The sequence below is a fragment of the Solanum verrucosum genome, unplaced genomic scaffold, assembly GCF_900185275.1.
Source record: "Solanum verrucosum unplaced genomic scaffold, falcon-dt-bn FXZP01000218.1, whole genome shotgun sequence".
Lineage (NCBI taxonomy): Eukaryota > Viridiplantae > Streptophyta > Magnoliopsida > Solanales > Solanaceae > Solanum > Solanum verrucosum.
The window spans coordinates 2,526,504-2,547,101 of record NW_026020464.1 but is presented as its reverse complement, the minus strand read 5'-3'; the positions used below and the strand labels follow the sequence as shown (position 1 = coordinate 2,547,101).

Here is a 20,598-nt window from a genome sequence, read left to right as displayed (position 1 = left end):
CTTTCAAATCTTAACAACTTCAAGTAAATATATATATTTTTGCAGTTATCACATGATAAAGATTGGTTGCCATAACTATATCAAGCCAATTAATAGATTCACTATATTTATTCAAACTCCATTAAATAATATTCAACTAAAGACAATCAATACAAAACAAATATACCATGAAACTTAGTAAATATTTCAAAATTCAAAATCTTGAAATTTTACAGTATGTTTTTTCTAAAAAAATATTGTAGTTTAGTCAAACTTACACAGTTAATCCATGTTTACTCCCACTCTCTTCACCTCTCTGTTACCTAGGGAATATTTTTTACCACTTTATGAGTTGTTTTTTTATAACCATTTTTTTTGTTCTCATTCTCTAAAATACACCCCCCCCCCCCCCAACCCCCAACCCCCATTTGGCTTTTGTTAGTAAAAAATAGAGTTGGAGGTTAAAAAATACAGTATCAAATTGTCCTTTGTATACATATATATTATATATATACTGATAAAGATACAGATACCCTATTTTTCTCAGTTCTGCACATCCAAAGATAGACAAATAGTAGGCCATTTATAATAATAAAGTGAATCCAAAAACACCACTACAAAAACCAACACCCCTTTTTTCAGAAAAAAAGTAACAAATTTCAAGAAGAAATAGTACTAGTACTAGTGGTAGAATCTCAACCCTTCAAAATCCCTTACTGATATCTTAAGCAAAAAAAAAAAAAACTTCAAGGTGCAATCTTTTTCCTCTCAAAATCTACAAAACAGCAAAAAAACAACAATGGTATAATATTTCAAGAATCTCCAAAAAATGGTAATGGGGTTGTCCAAGAAACCATTTTTATGCTTTTTCTTGGCCATTCTAGCCATTTTCAAGAATCTCCCAAAAATGGTAATGGGGTTGTCCAAGAAACCATTTTTTTACATTTTCTCTGTTTACTTGGTCATTCTAGCAATTTTCAAGAATGTAGCACCAGCTGAATCTGCATCTGGAAACACTAATTTAGTGTACAAGGGTTGTGCAAAACAGGCATTATCAGATCCATCTGGTGTTTACTCACAAGCCCTTTCAACCCTTTTTGGCACTCTTGTTTCACAATCTTCAAAATCCAAGTTTTACAAAACTACAACTGGTACTGGCCAAACTACAATAACTGGTCTTTTTCAGTGTAGAGGTGACCTTTCTAATATTGATTGTTATAACTGTGTAAATGGTTTGCCAATACTGATTGACAAGCTCTGTGGCACCCCTGTTGCTGCAAGAATCCAGCTTTTAGGCTGTTACATGCTCTATGAAGTCTCTGGTTTCCCACAAATCTCAGGAATGGAGATGTTGTACAAGACTTGTAGTGGGAAAAATGCACCAGGGAGTGGATTTGAGGAGAAGAGGGATACTGCTTTTTCCACACTGGAAAATGGAATGTCTAGTGCTAATAATGGATTTTACACATCAAATTATGAGTCTGTTTTTGTTTTGGGACAATGTGAAGGGGATGTAGGCTCTTCTGATTGTGGTGAGTGTGTGAAAAGTGCTGTCCAAAGAGCTCAAGTTGAATGTGGTAGCTCAATTTCTGGCCAAATATTTCTTCATAAGTGCTTTGTCAGTTATAATTATTATCCAAATGGGGCTCCCACAAAATCATCATCATCTTCTTCATACTGGTCTCCATCTCCTTCAGCAGGTACTTTTCCTTGAATTGATTGCTTAGCTAGCGTTTAGTCATAGATTTCGAAAATTTAATTTGACCATATATTTTGGATCAGATTTTGAGAATCCGTCTTCATAAGATTTTCAAAAGTCCCAAAAACTAGTCCAAACCATATATGTTGCTTAGCTAGTGTATAGTCCAAGTAAAATGCATGTTCAAACACGACTTAATTTTCAAAAACTCAACTTTTCAAGTTTCAACTTCAAAATTTATGATCAAACGAGAGCTAAACATGTTAGACTGTGACAATGGTTTCTGGTTTAATTTGCAAGTGTTAACACTCTAATCAAGATTTTGTCTTTCTTAGAATTTTTGAGCTGTCTACCTCATTAAATTAGTTGTATACTTCAATAAAAAATGGATCTTGGAATAAACAAACAAGGAGCATGATAAAATGTGTTTTTTTTAATAATATGTCACTGTTAACAAGATGTTTGTCTAACTTAGATTTGTGTGCTCTCATTTCATATTTTTGTTATAAAAAAGTTGTATAGTAATGAGAATTGTGTATGTTCAATTAATGTGTAGGGACAGGCCAAAACACCGGGAAGACAGTGGCCATAATACTAGGAGGAGCAGCAGGAGTTGGTTTTCTAGTCATTTGCATGCTCTTTGCAAGGAACCAAATGAAGAAACATGATGGTAAGTGTATAGTAAAATTTGGGAAAATAATATTTTCGATCTCTCGATTATTGGTAAATTATGATTTTGATCCTCGTGATATATGGCTCGACTTGTCTGTCTAACCTTCACTTAGGACTAAAATTAGAATTTATCAATAACTGAGGGACTAAAAATGTTATGAACTCTAAATTTTTTCTATGGTTAAAATATTGCCACTTGCTTATGTTATGATTTAAATATTTGTTGCAGATTATTGAAGGGATCAGCTGTGTATTATTATTATTATAAAAGGCTGGCAAAAACTTTTTGTAAGGTGGATTCTTTCCTTGTTAAGATTTTCTTCCTAGAAGAAAAAAGAAGGAAAATTTATTTTCTTGGAAATTCCTGAAAAAAGTGAGGGAGTTTGTGAGCTGTAATTCTTGGAATTATTAGGTGAAAGAGAAAAACAAAAATACTATTTTGGGGACATAAATTTTTGGAGAAATGATGTAACAATACATGTTTTTTGTCAACTAAGAAAATTGGAAAGAGCATTATAATGTTTTTTGGCATTTTTCTCCTATGGCCATGTGCATGTTGTCTCTTTTCTCTTTGTCTCTGAATAATTGTTTCTCCCTTTTTTTCTTCTTCTAAAGTTTTTTTACTTTTTAGAAAGTTCTCAGTGAGTGCATTTCCACTTGTATAATATATACAATAACATACTCAGTGTGATCTTATAAAAGAGTCGGGGTAGGGTAGATGCATGCATGCCTTATCCTATCTCATAAAGAGGTTATTCTCGATAGATGCTCGCACTTGTATAATATATGAATTGAAAAATAATTTATGTTACTTGGTTCAATATCCAAGAACAACATTGTCATTTGGTGGGCTTCCCTACAAGCTTATGAATGTATATACAATATGGCATGGCCCTCAAGGCCTAGCTCAAGTGACAAAAGGTGGAGGATTTGTGGCTTATATCGCAGGTTCAAGCCCTCACCATGCAAAACGAAGCCCGGTATTTAAGTGGAGAAGGGTAGAGGGGAGGACCCATTATCCACCGAGTTTCGAAGGCTGTGATTGGTCCAAAGGGAAGGTCACAGACGGATTTTTCGGTTATCAAAAAAAATAAATGGTCATGCATATACATTTTGATTATGATACCAACATGAGTTGTGCCCGTTGCGGTGTAATGGTGGAACTGCTCCACCCTTAATCAGAGGTCCCGAGTTCGAGTCCTGAGTAAGAAGAAAATCAATGTGGAATGCAACTTGTGTAACTTATCTTTTCCTATTTCTACTAGGAAAGTCATTTTCTTCATTTTTAAGGAACTTATTTTCCAAATTTTTTATCAATCAAAGCATATTCTAGAATATTTTCCTCCGTATCGAACACACCCTTGATTTCACCCCTTTTCAATATAAGAATCTTCTTTTTCCCAAAACTGAGCTATCCTTTTCTTGTTTATGACTCCTTCATGTACCTCCCACTCACATTATGTGTATGTAATAATAGTAATATATGTATATTTCTAAATTAATACTCACGTTAAGCACCATACAATAGTTCTGAAAGTCTCCTAGTGATCTAGGGAATTTAACTAAAAGACTTGTGCTCAGCCACAAGCCAGAAAATTTTACTTGCTATCGCCTGCCAGCATATTCATCGCGTTAGAAGATAGAGAGTCGGGTCTGAGTGGAGTGATAATGCTAGAGATTAAGTGGTCGTTGCAAATATAATCCGTTATTTAAACATAATGTTAAAGAAAACCATTTGATATACCATTAACCATGGAAATGGAAGCCTCAGAGAAGTTATTCTGAATTATCAACTTTTTAATTGACCTGAATCTCCCAAGAACATAGTTGAAATGACAACTTCTTTCGTTTAAACTCTCCAGAAGATCGGTTCAGCAACCCAACTCATCTATCTATAACAACATAATAAGGTATAAAACAATACATTATGTGAAACAATGAGAAACAACAATCCGAACAGGCTGTAAAAGGATAATTACCTCAACTTGCACCAGGTTATCATTCTTGAATGTCAACTCTTGGGATGTGAGCAATCTTAGGCCAGTCCTCTCCTACTTCCTCCTGGCACCTTTGCTTTAGGATTGATGAACCTCTTTTAACAATTAGCATTTGCAATGCTGCGAGAGATCGCATGCCTTCTGGCAAGGATGTCAACATTGGGGAACCATAAATGTCCAACCGATTAAGGGAAATGAGGTCGCCTATCCATTCTGGAATTGTTGCAAAGTTAGGACATAACCAAATGTATATTGATTTCAAAGTACCTGAGAAATGTTGGAGCCAAACTGGAAGTGTCGTTAGCTTGTCAAGCCCGAAAACTGTGAAAGTTGACAAGTTCCCCGGGGCTTGAAATTGCATTGCCTCATCGCTGGACAAGTCGAGCTGAGGGCAATTGTCTATACACAAATGCTCAAGGGAACTGAGATGAGTTAGACATGTGGATAGAGAGACCAGGTTTCTGCAACTTTCAATGTACAAGGATTGGAGCGACACCAGACTCTTTAACACATCCTCTGGCATAGTTACTAGGCCATCAACATAACCTAGAGTCAAATTATTCAAATCACAAAGAGGAGAATGGTGATGCGGTGGGCAAAGAATTTGCTTCATTATCTTCTCATTTATTGCCCGCAATTCAAGTTGTTTTAGGGAAGAGAAGTAGCATTCATCTGATGGTAGCATGAATTTATCATCACCTTCAAGTCCATCGATGTTCTCTACAAAGTTGAGATTCCGTAGTACAAGCCTTTGGAGAGAAGGCAATTTCCATAGCGGTGGAAGCTTTTGGCATTTAAGGCAATATCCTATATCTAGATAAACAAGCTTGGGTAGCAAAAATCCAAGATTCTCAACCATCAACCAACTTGGAAACCTTGACCCGCTATAATTTTCTATTCGCAAGCTTCCAATGTTTTGGTGCGGCTGCAGGGCCTCCAACATTATCAGATCATCTCCAGTATCATCATTCTCATAGTTCCCAAATTCGAACTCTACATTCAGCTGTCGAAGATGTTTCATTTTTTTCACTACATCTGTCAGTGTTATTTCTCCAATTGCACAGACTCGTCCCATGAACTTAATGGTTAATCTATTTCTGAGATCAACGAGGCCTTTTAGGTCATTCAACCTGTCACTTGCCAGACCAGATATGCAACTTTCTTTGCCTATGATAAAATCTGTCAATGTCCGTAGAGACGTCAATTGGCCAATTCCAGGTGGCATATCTTCCAGGTAAAAGCAATAATTAAAATCCAAATGCATGAGACTTGCCAACTGCCAAAGTCCTGGTGGAATATGGGTTAATGAGCGGCAGAATATACATTCCAAACGTCGAAGGCTCACCAATCTCCAAATATCTCTTGGCAACTTTGTGAGTTTATTGCAATTGACCAACTTTAAAATTTGTAAGTTATGCAATTTTGTGATGGAATTTGGTAAAGTAACAATGCTCATAGAAGAAATAGCAAGGTATCTTAGATGCTTCAGTCCACCTAAAGATTGAGGCAAAAGTTCTATCTGCAGCTCACATAAATGTAGAATGCGCAAACGTTCAAAACTTGAAATCATTCTCTCCAAGGTTGAATTGCTCATGACACTCTGTGGGTAATCATTTAAGTAAATCATTCTCTCCAAGATTGAATTGCTCATGGCACTGTATGGGCAACAATTGAAGTAAATAAATGTCCGCAACTTGATATGCTTCCTATAGAAGTCATTGGGAAATACCAATGAACCATCGATCTGGAATAAACAAGACGCATGGAGAGTTTGTTCTGGTACAACTTCTGTATCTTCAGTTTTAGTGATACTGAAGAATTCCCTATCTGCAACTTCTTTCGCGAGATCATGAATAAGATCGTGCATTTTATAAAAATGCTGGGATTCATGTTCTTCAGTTTCTTGAAAGAGCGGAAACGATTCATGTTCTTCACTCTCTTGAAAGAATGACCTTCTTAACAAATCCATGAAATATGAATTTGCAACATCCTCCACATTATCTCTGTTGCTAATAGTTGATTGAATAAAGCCTTGAGCAATCCACATATCAATCAAATCAAATCTCTGAATTTTGAAATCCTTTGGAAAGAGGGAACAATATGCGAGGCATATCTTTAAATGCTGAGGAAGGTGATTATAGCTCAATCTCAAAATGGCCATTACATCGTTGCTCCCTCTTGTGATACTTGACAAATCTTGATTCTTGAAATATATCCACTCATTCTCCGTTCTTTTGAGGCGTAGTAGGCTTCCTACTGATTTTATTGCAAGAGGAACTCCTCCACACTTTCTCACAATTTCCTTTCCTATTTCCACCAAATTCGAATTTTTGCTCTCTTTGTTACATTCAAATGCCATTTTCTCAAACAATGTCCATGCCTCTTCCTCTGAAAGGTCCCCTAATTTATGTTGGTGAACACTTCCTGAAGCTTCCGCCACCACATCTGAACGAGTAGTCATTAAAATCTTACTTCCCTTGGCTCCACCAATCAACATATTCTTCAGTTTCGACCATTTCAAGGTATTTTCGTTCCACACATCATCGAGCACTAGCAAATACTTCTTCCCATCAAGCATTTTCGTAAGCTCATTTTGCACTGTATTTAGTTGAAGGTAATTAGCCTTCTCCCCTCCTGCAGATTCGACGATTTTTTCTGCAATCATTTTCACTTCAAAACATCCGAAACACAAACCCACAATCTTTTATCGAAATTCACCTTAACCATTTCATCATTATACACCCATTGTGCCAGAGTGGTCTTTCCTAGTCCCCCAAGACCAACAATTGATATAACCACAACATTCTCTTCAACCTCAGAATCCAAAAGAAAATCCACAATTTCCTTTTTATCAGCATTCCTTCCAATCACTTCTCTATCAGGCACAAACGAATAAGTCTCTCTATCCAAATTCAATTGGACTGAATTAGGCTCCAGAAGCAAAGGTTGCCTCATTTCAACTAGATCTAAGGAGGCCTTATCTTTTGCAATTAGATCTAGGTTTTGTCGAATGGCCTTGAGTCGATGACTTATCTTGAGATTATAAAGCACAGGGTTTAATTTTGAGAAGAAGATGCCTGCCTTATTCACCAATTTTCGACGTGTAACCTCAGTGGCGAAGTCATCCAAGAGATCATCAGCCTCAAAGAACACTTTTTTAAGCCTCATTATCCAGTCCTGTTAGGATCGAAATAATCAGGTGTCATGCCGAAGCTAACAAAGCAAACATCGAACGATAAATAGAGATATATCAAAAGAAAGATAATAATTTAGCATGGTCCTATCAATTGATATATGTCCACAGGAGAAAATGAGCAATCCATAAAAAAGGCATAATATATAAATATTCCCGCTATTAAAAGAAAAAGCTTATATCTACTTTTCCTATTATATAACCGGTCCCATCTCTCTCCAAACCTAACGTGGTAGTTTCCCATCATAGGGCTTTCTATCTATAGATTAAGCCATTACCAAGGAGCTAATTCGTTTAAAACTTAGTTGAATGCTTCTATAGAAAAGCCAGAGCGTCCTAGGCTCAACATTATAGCACATAGGGCTTCGACGCTATTACAACACCTCGCTAAAACTTGACTCATATGGTATCTATGTCCTTCAACTTTTAGTGTGCATAAGTAGATACTTAAACTTATATAAAGTTGAAGAAGTAGACACACATCCTACTAGCATAACACACGTACAATGCCATGTAGGATGTGATTTCTCATGTAAGACGCCAAGTAGAACGTGTGTGTCTCTACTTGTTTAACTCTATACTAGTATAATGCACACCCAAAAATTGGAGGACATATAAGCCAGATAAAACTAAGTTAAATGACATGTTTACGTATTAGGAGAGTAAGAGGTTCACACAAATGATAGAGTAGCCACTTGTTTTCACTTAGACAATTTGTCGAACACTTGATGAGCATATGCTCCAAGATTCTTTAACAATAACATTTCTCCACACCCATTCTTCCTCCTAGCTCATACATCACACAAACCTAAAACATCCCCATATCCCTCAACTCATACTAATTGCTTAACTTGGACTCAGCATGACACCTGATTATTTCGATCCTGATAATCATAACAAAATTAAGGAAAACATGTAATATATTCCCTCACCTGATGGCTACTCCCCTGCTGCTTCTCTGCATCAATAAGTACGGCTTGGATAGAAGAAACTGTAGTAGATAGCTTGTGAAGCTCATTGGCTACTCCGTAAATGGATCCTACTTGTTGAGCAGCAAGAGAACCCAAACTTTTCAAGATTTCAGCAGCGAGCTTGTATAGAATTGTTTCAGCCATTATGTATGCTAGTGGGAACTGATCCTGCAGAATTAGTCGAGATGCTTGAAAACTGCGAGTATATGATTTCGAAAATGAACTATCTTGCAAAATTTTATGAATTAAAAGTTGATTATACTTAACACAATTCATCAAGAGTTGACGAAGACTTCTTCCTCATTACAAATGACACATCATCAAGAGTTGCCGAAGACTTCTTCCTCATTACAAATGACACATTATGGAAAAAATAGTCAATTATTAAAATTGCAATTTTTTCTTTTACTATAAGTAATGCAAAAATTCCTTATACAATGATTAATACTACTATTTGATTAAAATAAAAATATATTTTAAAATATTTATTTTGAAGCTTTGGCTCTATCTGTCATCTTTTCTTTTATCTTTTTATGTGGTTTCTGATGTATTGAAGTTCGATTATTTTGAATTCAGTTCGTGTAGAGCCTTATTCGAATGAAGTGCTCTTTACTATGAAAAATTTCATATTCATAGCTTGTACTAAGAGACCTCTAGTTAAAGCTGAAATAGTCTGGTACCACATCCTTCACTATTACCTTAGTGCTCTAATTCTTAATTATAATTTGGATTCAACAAATACAATACACATTAGTATTATGCTGAAAAAATTATGAGTAGATGTTAAAAGAGAAAATCAGATCTATATACAAACCAAAATTAAATCTGTACATTATTCCTCATAAACATCAAGATGAGGATTCATAATATCCCAAAAATATAAACAAAACAAAAAAAAAAAAGTTTAACAAAGCATTGCCCATTGTTTCTTCAAGGGCTAACACAATGAACAATCATAGAAATTGAAGCCTCAGAGGAGTAATAATTCTGCAAAATTGGCAACTTTTTAATCTCAAACTTTTCACCAATTAATTCACTTTTTGGATTTGACCCTTTTGCTGAAATTGATTCCCTCTTCAACAACTTTGAAAATTCAGTTGCCCAAATATTTATCAAACCAGACATTTTTCTGCAATTTTCTTCCTTTTTTTTGATGGTTTGAAGTATTATCACAAAGTGACCTGTTTATATAATGGTGAAGTTTTTTTTGCAGCACACAAAATTTAAGTTTGTGTTGTGTGCGGCTTCCTGTTTTCTATTATATTTTAAAAATAGGAAAAATGACAAATATACCTTTGATATATATTTAGAGGCGGAGTCAGAATTTAATTTTATATTTTAAAAATAGGAAAAATGACAAATATATCTTTGAACTATCGTAAATGATACGCAGATACCCTATGTCATATTTTTAGCCCATTGATGTTTCTGTCATCCAAAAACTAGAGCATATATGCCCTTCACTCTAACTGAAGACTAAATAATGACACGTGACGTAATCTTATCTGTTGATCCAACATTTAATAAATGTCAGGTCGGTGGATAAGATTATGACATGTGTATGTCTGTTAGTATAAAGAGTATATATGCTCTAGTTTTTGGATGGCAAGGACATCAATACTCAAAAATATGACGAAAGGTATGTATACCATTTACGATAGTTTAGAATATATTTATCATTTTTTCCTTTTAAAATTTAGGATGATTTTAATCATTAATAATTAAGTTATAATTTTGATATTTATATATATATATATATATATTTGATAAATTTCTTGATATGAATATATTATTTAAGTAAAAGCTATTAGATTATATCATTCGTATCCGGGCTTCTAGCACCGATCCCAAATATATTATACTGAAAATACTTTACTATGTGTTCTAAAACTGTGACTCCAGAGTAGTATACGTGTGAATTTTGGCACACGTGGCATGCATTATTGGTTATTAAAAAAATAAATAATATTAATTCTTCTTGTTGGCGGTTCAAAATCGAATTAATAACTCAATAATTTTTTTTTTATAAAACCATGAAATAACAGTTAACCCAATAATCGAATAAAAATAAACCAATAACACTTTTTTGATTCGGTTTATCGATCGATTTGATTTTTTTACACCGACTAAAAGATCTCAGTATGTATGGTAAAAAGTTTAGTTGTTTTTAATGAGAAAATAAAATTTGAATAAAAATATTTGTAATTAAAAAGTCAAAGAAATTTAAAGTTATACAAGTTCATATACTCGATAGGGAGTGTTTTTTCTTCGAATAGGATATAATATGAATTTAAATTAATTAAATTTTAATGGAAATATCGAATATTAGATGAAAAACTTGGGATATTGTCCTACAAGACAAATGCTTTGGAGTTCGATTTTTATAACTTATAATTTCAGGACATCATAAATAATTGTAACTAAACCTACTTTAGGTTTGATTCATATATAATATTAATATATACTTACTTTAGGTTGGATATCGATATGAAGTAAAATTACTATGAATTTGAAGTTTTTTTTAGCTATATATAATTTGAAGTTTTTTTTTTCGTAAATAAGATATTAGAATATCCTAAGATAATGTATCAATAAATTATATATCTTCATTTTTTTTATAAATAAATATTTTTAATTACAAACTTTCAAATAATATACTTTTTTTAAAAAAAATAATCACTCCTCAACCATCAAAATTTAGAGATTGCATAACATAACAGTCAAAAATGTTTTTAAACAAATTGAATATGTAGATTGTACAACATTTACTTTGTAGTCTAATAAATATTTATTACTATCAAATTGATCTATATTAAATACTTGAGTATAATATAATTTTATCATCAAATTATATTGCAACTTATCTTAAATTCAACCAAAATCTTTTGGTTATAAATAGCAAACATTACTTTCACATGTATCATCCATATATTCAAAAGTCTAAAAAAAAAAACTATATATTTGTATAGGCTAGTTTTATTATCTCTATTTGTATATTTTTGTTTGAATAAGTCGAAATTATTGTAACGATTTAGTAATTTTTTACCAGATGATAAGCAAATGGATAGCTGCTTGAAGGATTGTTCAGCAAAAATTTGCAATTAGTTTAATAGTAAGCTAGAAAAGATTCTTGATTAATCAAATGTAATCAAGATTTATGTTTTTAATGAAGTACAAAATTACTTTTGAATTTTCCATATTTTTTTATTTTTTAAAAGATTTTTTTTGTTATTTTATTTGAAAAATCAGCGTTAAGGGCTTTTTGATTCAAGAGCTTACTTTAGTCTAAGAAATTTTATGTGCATACAAAATTTATTCCAAAGTAATGAATGTAATTAAATGCTTAGGGGTTGATTGGTTCAAGAGCTTAGGTGGTTTATCTCAATTAAATTAAATTTATTCTATATTTGATTGGATGTATTAGTAAAATTGATAGTAATATTAGGATTATAATCTAAATAACTTATCTCACGTATGACATAAAATATCTAAGTTATAAAATCGTGATTTTAATTCTAAAATTATAATTGGTATTATCTCGATTTCAAATCAAACGATTTCTTAGAATATGATGTAGATCGACCTTTAAAATATGGGATCCCCTGAAATGCTTCCCATCAAATTGTATGTGCGACCAAAGTAACAATATCAACATCAATAGTTACGACGATAAATTAAAATTCGTGAGAAACTCAAAGAGAATATCAGACATCTAACAAAAATAATAATTAAAATAGAGTTAAAAGTTTGGGTGGTCTTTTAAGCATGTGTGTGGGATGGGGTGTTTTCCAAAAAGGTATTTGACATCCATATTGAAATTTGACTAAATTTAAATTTATCCATTACGAACTCTATTTTTAAGGTGAAGTGTATAATATCTTCTTTTTCTAGGAGTCAGTAATATTTTAAGGTACATACTAAAAGTTAAGTGCAAACATAACTTTGATTAGAAAAAGCAAAAGAAAAAACTTTTAATGATCATAAATGCCATGTCCTTAATCTTTTACTAAACACACGTGCGATACTTGACAACTCGTTCTTACACAACTTGTTCACCATCTTACTGTGTCAAGTTAGCATAAAACTTTAGAAATTGCTAAGAGAATGGTACAAAGAACACAAGAGGATTGCTAATAAGAATTGTGTTGTGAAAAATTTTGATTGAATTTTATTTAATGAATTTACAAATGAATGTCCCTCTATTTATACTATTAACTTAGGATCTAATAATTAAATAATAATGATTACATAAATCCCTACATATTTACAAATAAGCCTATTTTTTAGAATACTCTATACAACTAGAATATTCTAAGGACTTTTCATGTAAATCTATGATATTCTAAGAGGCTACAAGAAAATAATTCACATAGCCCTAGAATACTCCATTAAATACTACTCCCTCCGTTTCACAAAGAATGACCTCCTTTCCTTTTTAGTCAGTTTAAAAAAGAATGACCTTTTTCATTTTTTGGTAACATTTTTTCGTTTTGCTTTCCATGTGGCATGTTTAAGACCACAAGATTAAGGGCAATTTTGTACATTTGACATAACTTTAATTTAGGACCACAAGATTCAAAAGTCTTCTTCATTTACTTATACTCCGTGCCAAATCAAACCAGGTCATTCTTTGTGGAACGGAGGGAGTAGCTTTCTAGTTCTATGTAAGACCCACACGGATAATTTTGTGTCATATAACACTTACGTAACGCTTATATGGTCTGATGACATGACGGGTTGTCACCTAAAACTCCAAAAAGTAAATATCACAAAATCCAGTCAAATCTTGCTAGCATTTACATTAGTGGTCAATTTCTTATCATTTTGTATTGATGATAAATAGTTTAAAATAGTCATTTGTATTAATGATATATAGTTTAAAATCATTACTACTAAGAAATCCAATTTCTCAAGTTTTTTTTCATTAAGATATCAGAATATCCTAAGGTATTAATCACATATTTTTATAATTCTTTTATAAATAAATATTTATGATTCTAATATCTCAAATAAACATAATTTTATAAAAAAATCACTATTAGAGAGTGCATATATAATATAACATTCAAAACGTTTTAAACAAATTAAGTATGTAGATTGTACTACATTTACTTTTGTAGTCTAACATATATTATCAAATTCAACTCTATTTAATTATTTGGGTATAATATAATTTTACCATCAAATTATATTGCAACTTGTCTTAAATTCAACTAAAATCTTTGGTTATAAATAGTATGCATTACTTTCACATCTATCATTCATCCATATTCAAAAGTCTAAAAAAAATACATATATCATAAGAAAAAAATATGAATTTCACAAAAATTTTAACATTGAAACTTCTTTTTATTATGTTTTATGTAGCAAATAGTAATGTTATTGGTAATAAGTCAATAGTTTCTTGTATGGTTTTTTGTCAACGTGCATGTATGGACAGTCGTCCTTGCCTAGCACAATGCTTGGTGGATTGTAATAAGTGGATGGTTCAATTGAACGCTGCTCCGAATTTAAAGAAGGTATATTTTATTTTTTTTATATCTATTTTTATTCGATAATTTCAAGTTTAATGGCATTCGATATATCGGATTTGTATATAGGTTAATTTTATTATCTCTATCTATATGTTTTTGTTTAAATAAGTTATATTTATGACGATTTTACATTTTTTTAATCTAGATGATGAGCAAATGGACATTTGCAGGAAGGAATGTTTAGCAAAAAATTGTGGTTAGTTAAAAAAAAAAGATGTACTCTTATGTTATTCCTTGATTAGTAAAAGTAAACTAGAAAAGATTCTTAATGAATCAAATGTAATCAAGATTTGTGTTTTTAATGAAGTACAATATTACCTTTATCATCTTTTTGTTATCTCCTAATAACAATATTACCCAAAAAAATTTTAAAATACCCAATTTCTATTAAGGAATTAGTATATTTTTTTCAAACTAGTTGTCAATGTTTCACTTTTCAAAAGTCGGTTTAATTACTTTTTAGAGCTAAGGTAGATTAGATTAATTCATTTATCTAAAATTAAAATTTTAGAAATTTAAAAACTGTATGTACAACAATTACTATAATAACAACCTTCTCATATCAACATGATAAAAAATAATACATCTTACTTCCTCTGTTCATTTTTACTTGTCACAATTTGACTTGACATATCCATTGAGAAAATAATTATTGATATAAGTAATTTATCAAGTCATTCTTATTAAATGATGTCTTGGAAAATAAATATTTAATGTTGAGGAAATATGGAAAGAAAACTATTGTCTTTTCTTGATAGGTCAAAAGTGACAAGTAAAATTGAAAATTTGTTTTAAAATGAGTGACAAGTAAAAGTGAACGTATGGAGTAAAATTCATATGATTTGGCTCTTAAAAGGATAAACTGTGAGTCTGTGACACGTTTTTTTGAAACGGAGGGAGTAATGTAACTTTGATTATCAAATTGTAAGTGCATTTACTTTGTTTGACTAAATATTTTTAGTTATAAATAGCAGTACCTAAAAGTCTACCATCCAACTTCAAGTCTAAAAAACTACATACAATGAATTTCACAAAGGTTCTAATAGTGAGACTTTTCATTATTATTATGATTTTTGTAGCAAATAATAATGCTAATGATGGGAAAAAATTGTCTTGTGAATGGAAGTGTAGACTTGCTTGTCTCTTCAATCCTATTTGCTCAGACATTTGTATAAAGAATTGTCCACATTCTATTTCTTCTAAAGAATTCAATTGTAAACTTGTTTGCTTAATTCAACATTGCTACAAGTTTAAACAAGGTATACTTCTTTTCATATTTTTTTGTTAATTCAACAATCCCCTCCCAATGAGTTAAGTCTAGGGGTGTCAAATGGATCGGTTGGACTGAATTTAAGCTGATCAAAATAGTTGAAAAGGTACATAAAAATGAGTTTGACTGAAATGGACTAAAAACGAGTCTTGGCCTAACCTATCAAATTCTTTCTTAATTTTAATTTATTTATTTATTAATTTTTTGTAAGCACCTAATATTGCATATAACATTTAAACAAAAAAAGTACTTTTAAAATATATTGACGAGATTTCTCAACGACAACAAATCAGCAACATACTCAGTATAATTTCATAAGTGCGGTTTGAAAAGATAGAATCAGTACCATTTCATAAGTGTTGTTTGAAAAGATAGAATGTATACGCAGATCTTACTTCTACTAAATTGACAAGATTTCCTTAATAATAAATATGTAAGTTGATAACCTACCCAACTTTAAGGCGATTGAACAAGTTATATTTTCATGAGTTAATTATGTCACCCCTATGACCCCCTCTCTCTATGTTTGTCTCAATAAGCCAAGTTTATGACTTATTTTTAACAATTTTGACTTTTTCTAGATAAGGAGCTAATGGGAAGCTGCTTCAATGAATGTTCAACAAGAGAATGCTCCTAATTAGAAAGTCATGTACCATTATTCTACTTGTTTATAGTAGAAAAGAATCTTGATTAATCAAATGTAATCAAGATTTATGTTGTCAATGAAGTACTAAGTTTGAATACTCCTTGTTATTTCTAATGTCTCATAAACTCTTGAAATATTTACAAAAAGATCAAGACATCAAATATTGTCTTTCTCAAAGCGTACCTGGTGGTCAAATATATCGCAAGTAGGTTCATATCATCCTATATTCAAGAAGTACACTATTAACAACAGTGATGTTTTAATCAACTTGTGTACACCTCAACTAATATAATGTCTTTGAAGTGAAGGCAAAACACTTCAATTCATATTAACTCACCAGAGTAAAACCTCTTTTCAGATATTGCATACAAGAAAATGGCAAGTCAAGAATATTCTCAACAACTAGGGATTTAGAGATGATATTCCTCATAACCATATCTCTATCAGATTTCTCTAAACCTCTGCTCACAACAAGAGATGTATTACATACCCAAGGCACAGAAACTACATAAGCCAGACCATTATAGGAACTCTTACTCCCTAACAGAGCTTCTTTATATGATCGGCACACTTTCGAAATATACTTTCCCATTGGCAAAAGGTGAGAACCAGGTGGAATGAAATCATCATCCCCGAAGTCTACATCTGAGTGAAGGTTTACGACAACAGTTCCATGCTCAGGGTGAAGTTGGTCTGCAAGAGCATTGAGGAATGGAGAGTGTGGATCCCATAGCGTGTGAGGAAAGATATCTTCCCCGTCATATGCATCGATGAAAACAAGATCATAGAGATTTTTGTTCTCGAGGAGAAACTTCTCAGCGTCTGATTCGTGTAATTGAATCCTCTCATGAACGCCTTTCCATTGAACTTCTTGGATAGGATCAGTAGTTGAGTGTGCACGGCTACCAGATGGAGTCATAACTGAGTAAGATGGGAACCCCATTGCTTGAACTGAGGCTGAGATTACCACAGGGTCGATTTCAGCAATGTACACTTCAGCACCTGATACATTGCAGGGGTTAATACCAAAACAGACATTTGGCAAATTAGTACATCGAATTAAAAGAAGCAATAATTAGTTTCGGAACAAGTACCAAGTCTGTCAAACTAGAAAGTAAAGTTGCAATGCCATTGAAAGGGATTTAAAAGCAGAGAATAAAGTAGTTTATATTCTAGGTAATCTGATATTCATATCTTTTCTCCCAAGAAAATGTTGGACAGAAGTATTATGACTATTATCACTGGTGAAATTCGAAAATATATCCAAGTGGATGGAAAGGAAACACTGACTGGGAGATATGCAATGCAAGAATACAAGCTAACCAAGGTGTTCATTATACAACCGTATCCAAAAAGCCAAGAGTGCGCTTCAGAACTTTGTAATATTTGGAGTAGCAGTGCTTCAAATTCTACTACTACGAACAACAGTCTATCCAAATTTACCACATCTATGTGAACCAAACAAGAACTACAGGGATGAATTTGCGGTATGATACACAAACAATCCTTCATCATTTAAGCCCCTTGTCCTTGTGATCCAAGCAAACAAGAACGAATTTTCTGTATGATACCAGACCACAACCAAGTCCATTCGAGTTAAAAAGGCACTCATTTTTATTATTTATTCTTCCAGCAGACCTCACATCCTGTACATATTCTATGAGAAAAATGAAAGTTCCTTCAGAAACTTGAAAGAATTCAGTCAATATTGTATTTGAGTCAGTTCAGAGGATATCAACTATAGTAGAAGAAATACATAATCTTGAGTTTCCTGCATCATCTCATGTCAGATTATCTTCCCCAAAACTTACATTCAAGACAAGATTTTACATCAAAGGGAGAAAGTATGTGTCTTTAATATCACATCCAGTGATAAGAAGGATTGGATAATAATTTCCCGTTCATACTTTGTCAAATGGCACAATGCCACCAAAAGAATGCTCAAATTCAGAGACTTAAAGAGCAGCAAAGGCGGGAAAAACAGCACTCAGTTCGAACCTTGGATTTTACTTGCCAAAAATAACGGTATGCTCCCTCCGCCATGCCCAATGCATAAAATTTTCATTGTTTTTCTCCCACAAACTGCACTTTCAAGATCGAATTTACAAGATGCAATGGTAGCCAACCCAGCAGAGACCATGCTCTTCACATCTGTAGAGAAAATATAAAAAGATGCAACATTAAAAATGTGAAAGTATGATCATCATGGAGGAGAACTGGCATAAGTACAACACCTTAACTTCCAATAACTAAATACTGTATAAGCACTATTTACTCTAAGGTCATGTCAAGAAGGATCTTGTAAAACAAACTACACTGGACCTTCAACATCCATAAATTCTGTACTAATTGCCACATCTTTTTCTTATCGAAATAACATTTTTAAGAGAAAATGCTTAGGAAATTTATTATGTGCATCAATTCTTACAGTAGACCTGAGGCTAAAAAAACAATTTTGACATGATATACATATTTGAGGTTTGGTGCACAATATGCCTGACAAGAACCATTAATATTGTTTAGAAGTATTCCTTTTCCTCATTTGTGGCATAATCAAATTTAATATGTTTTCTTGCACATGGAATGATATCATTATATTTGTAACATGTTCTTCTATTTAAAACCAAAATGCAAGTGAAAGACAAAAGAAGCTTCTTAGTGTTGAAACCTGAAGTCTGCTAGCTGACGAAGATATTATGGAGGTCGAGGAACATGAAGAAACTGAAAATCCATTCCTTTGGTAAAATATTTCAGCAAAAAACTGAAAACTAAGTGACTAATAATCAGCAGACTGTAAAATTAGTATTTCTCTCACCTCCAATATGGTAATTAATCAGAGAGAACCTTCGAATGTCAGTTTTATTATAAGTAAAGTAAATAATTGCCTTTTAGTGAAGGTTCTTTACTTTCATCTTTCTTCAGTGTGACAACAAACAAAAATTGCACATGAAGAGAGAAAACCATGAAAAGGAACTGGTTCAAGAAAGAAAAAAGGTAGCTATAAACTGAGCAACTTGTATGTTCCCCTTAATGAATAATTCTTCAAGACCTTGTTCATAGTAATACAGCAAAATTAATACTTGATAACGACGACCAACCAACTCAAGAACCAAATGCAAAACTAGGAACAAAAGTACATATTTAAGAGGATCAACCAGCTATTGAAAAGAACCAAGGCAACAATAGTACCATTCATCCCATTTTTATTGTTAGAGCATGACTTGTTCATATGTTCTATTTACATGATTATATGACTGCAAAAGAGCTGCAAGACAGATAATAATAATAACGTGATACATACATGGAACAGCGAGACACTCTGCCTGCTGCATCAAGTAAATAGAACCAGGATGTGAATCCCTATAAGCAGCCATTATTTTAACTGTGCTTTGACGAGTCTCCTCATTAAAGTGAAGATTCCGCCATTGGTAACCAAGAATCCTGAAATCCCCTTCCTGTTCATGTTCTGGATACATCTTTTCATACCTCTTCTGAAGCCAATTCTCTGTTTTTCCCCAATAACAATTTTCCTATTAAAAAAATCATTTTTAGTGGAAATATTCACATCCAATAACAACAACAACAACAACAACAACAACATCTCAATCGGAAGAAGGGAGAGAAAGAAAGACTGAACTGGTTTGGAAGAAGGGTAAGCTACGACAGAAACGACGCCGTTTCCCTTATCGGAAATTGATCGGAAAACTGTGTCGCCACCACCGGAGGTTGTGCCCCACCATTCCGATGAATAAAACCAGTCGCCTTCATCTTCTACAGTTTGTCGAATCGCCGTTGATAATCGTCTCAGCTGCTGCCATGCCAAATTCCGTTTGGTTAACTTCAACATTTCCACCAAAAACCCTCTCTAAACCCCTCTCTATGGAAGTTTCGGGTCTTTTTTAAGGGTCATGTATACCCGAAAAATGTTCAAATGTAATTTAACTACGGCCCTGTAAGAGTTACCTTGCTTTTTATATCATGTAGACTTTCCGATCAATTTAAAGCGTTTTACCTTCAATGTGAAACTTTCTAGCCTAACCAAGATTTAGTTGGGCTCTTTAACTATTGTCCTGGTATAGGTACAAAGCTACCTTTATTAGGAAACATTTTATCCCAATGAGAGACTTCCCGACCAATTTGGTGCGTTTTACCTCCAATGTGGAACTTTTCGACATAATCTGAATTTAGTCGGACTCCTATATGAGTACCGGACACTAGGTGAACAATCAAAAAAAAAATTAACTCCTGCCTATCAAGTATTTAGCTCGGTGGTAGTATAGAGCATCTTTATTAGGAAGCGCTTTACCCCATGTGAGACTTTCCAGCACAATCCGGAGCTCGGTGGTAGTATAGAGCATCTTTATTAGGAAGCGCTTTACCCCATGTGAGACTTTTCAGCACAATCCGGAGCTCGGTGGTAGTATAGAGCATCTTTATTAGGAAGCGCTTTACCCCATGTGAAACTTTCCAGCACAATCCGGAGCTCGATGGTAGTATAGAGCATCTTTATTAGGAAGCACTTTACCCCCAATGTGAGACTTTCTAGCACAATCCGGAGCATGAGACTTTTCGGCGCAAGCCGAAGCGCTTTATCCAATGTAGGACTTTCTGGCGCAATTCGAATTTAGCCGGGCTCC

The 20,598-nt window shown here is 33.0% G+C and overlaps 3 protein-coding genes across 3 annotated transcripts; 1 reads left to right on the top strand and 2 right to left on the bottom strand.

Moving 5' to 3' along the window:
• The first annotated feature begins 674 nt into the window (after positions 1 to 674).
• Positions 675 to 2,953, top strand: LOC125808912 (plasmodesmata-located protein 2-like). Its single transcript, XM_049488586.1, has 3 exons — positions 675 to 1,679; positions 2,235 to 2,348; positions 2,580 to 2,953. The coding sequence occupies exons 1-3, from the start codon at positions 809 to 811 to the stop codon at positions 2,585 to 2,587; spliced, it is 993 nt and encodes a 330-aa protein (XP_049344543.1). The 5' UTR covers positions 675 to 808; the 3' UTR covers positions 2,588 to 2,953.
• Positions 2,954 to 4,647: 1,694 nt separating this feature from the next.
• LOC125808717 (putative disease resistance protein RGA3) lies at positions 4,648 to 9,636 on the bottom strand. Its single transcript, XM_049488369.1, is given in 5 exon segments — positions 4,648 to 4,746; positions 4,802 to 7,026; positions 7,029 to 7,524; positions 8,473 to 8,679; positions 9,454 to 9,636. Coding segments are annotated over 5 exon segments (3,210 nt in total).
• A 6,628-nt stretch (positions 9,637 to 16,264) lies between these two features.
• On the bottom strand, positions 16,265 to 19,897 carry LOC125808902 (uncharacterized). Its single transcript, XM_049488570.1, has 4 exons — positions 19,599 to 19,897; positions 19,263 to 19,491; positions 17,960 to 18,112; positions 16,265 to 16,963 (listed from the first exon to the last, which is right to left on the bottom strand). The coding sequence occupies exons 1-4, from the start codon at positions 19,806 to 19,808 to the stop codon at positions 16,290 to 16,292; spliced, it is 1,266 nt and encodes a 421-aa protein (XP_049344527.1). The 5' UTR covers positions 19,809 to 19,897; the 3' UTR covers positions 16,265 to 16,289.
• Between the last annotated feature and the right edge of the window lie 701 nt (positions 19,898 to 20,598).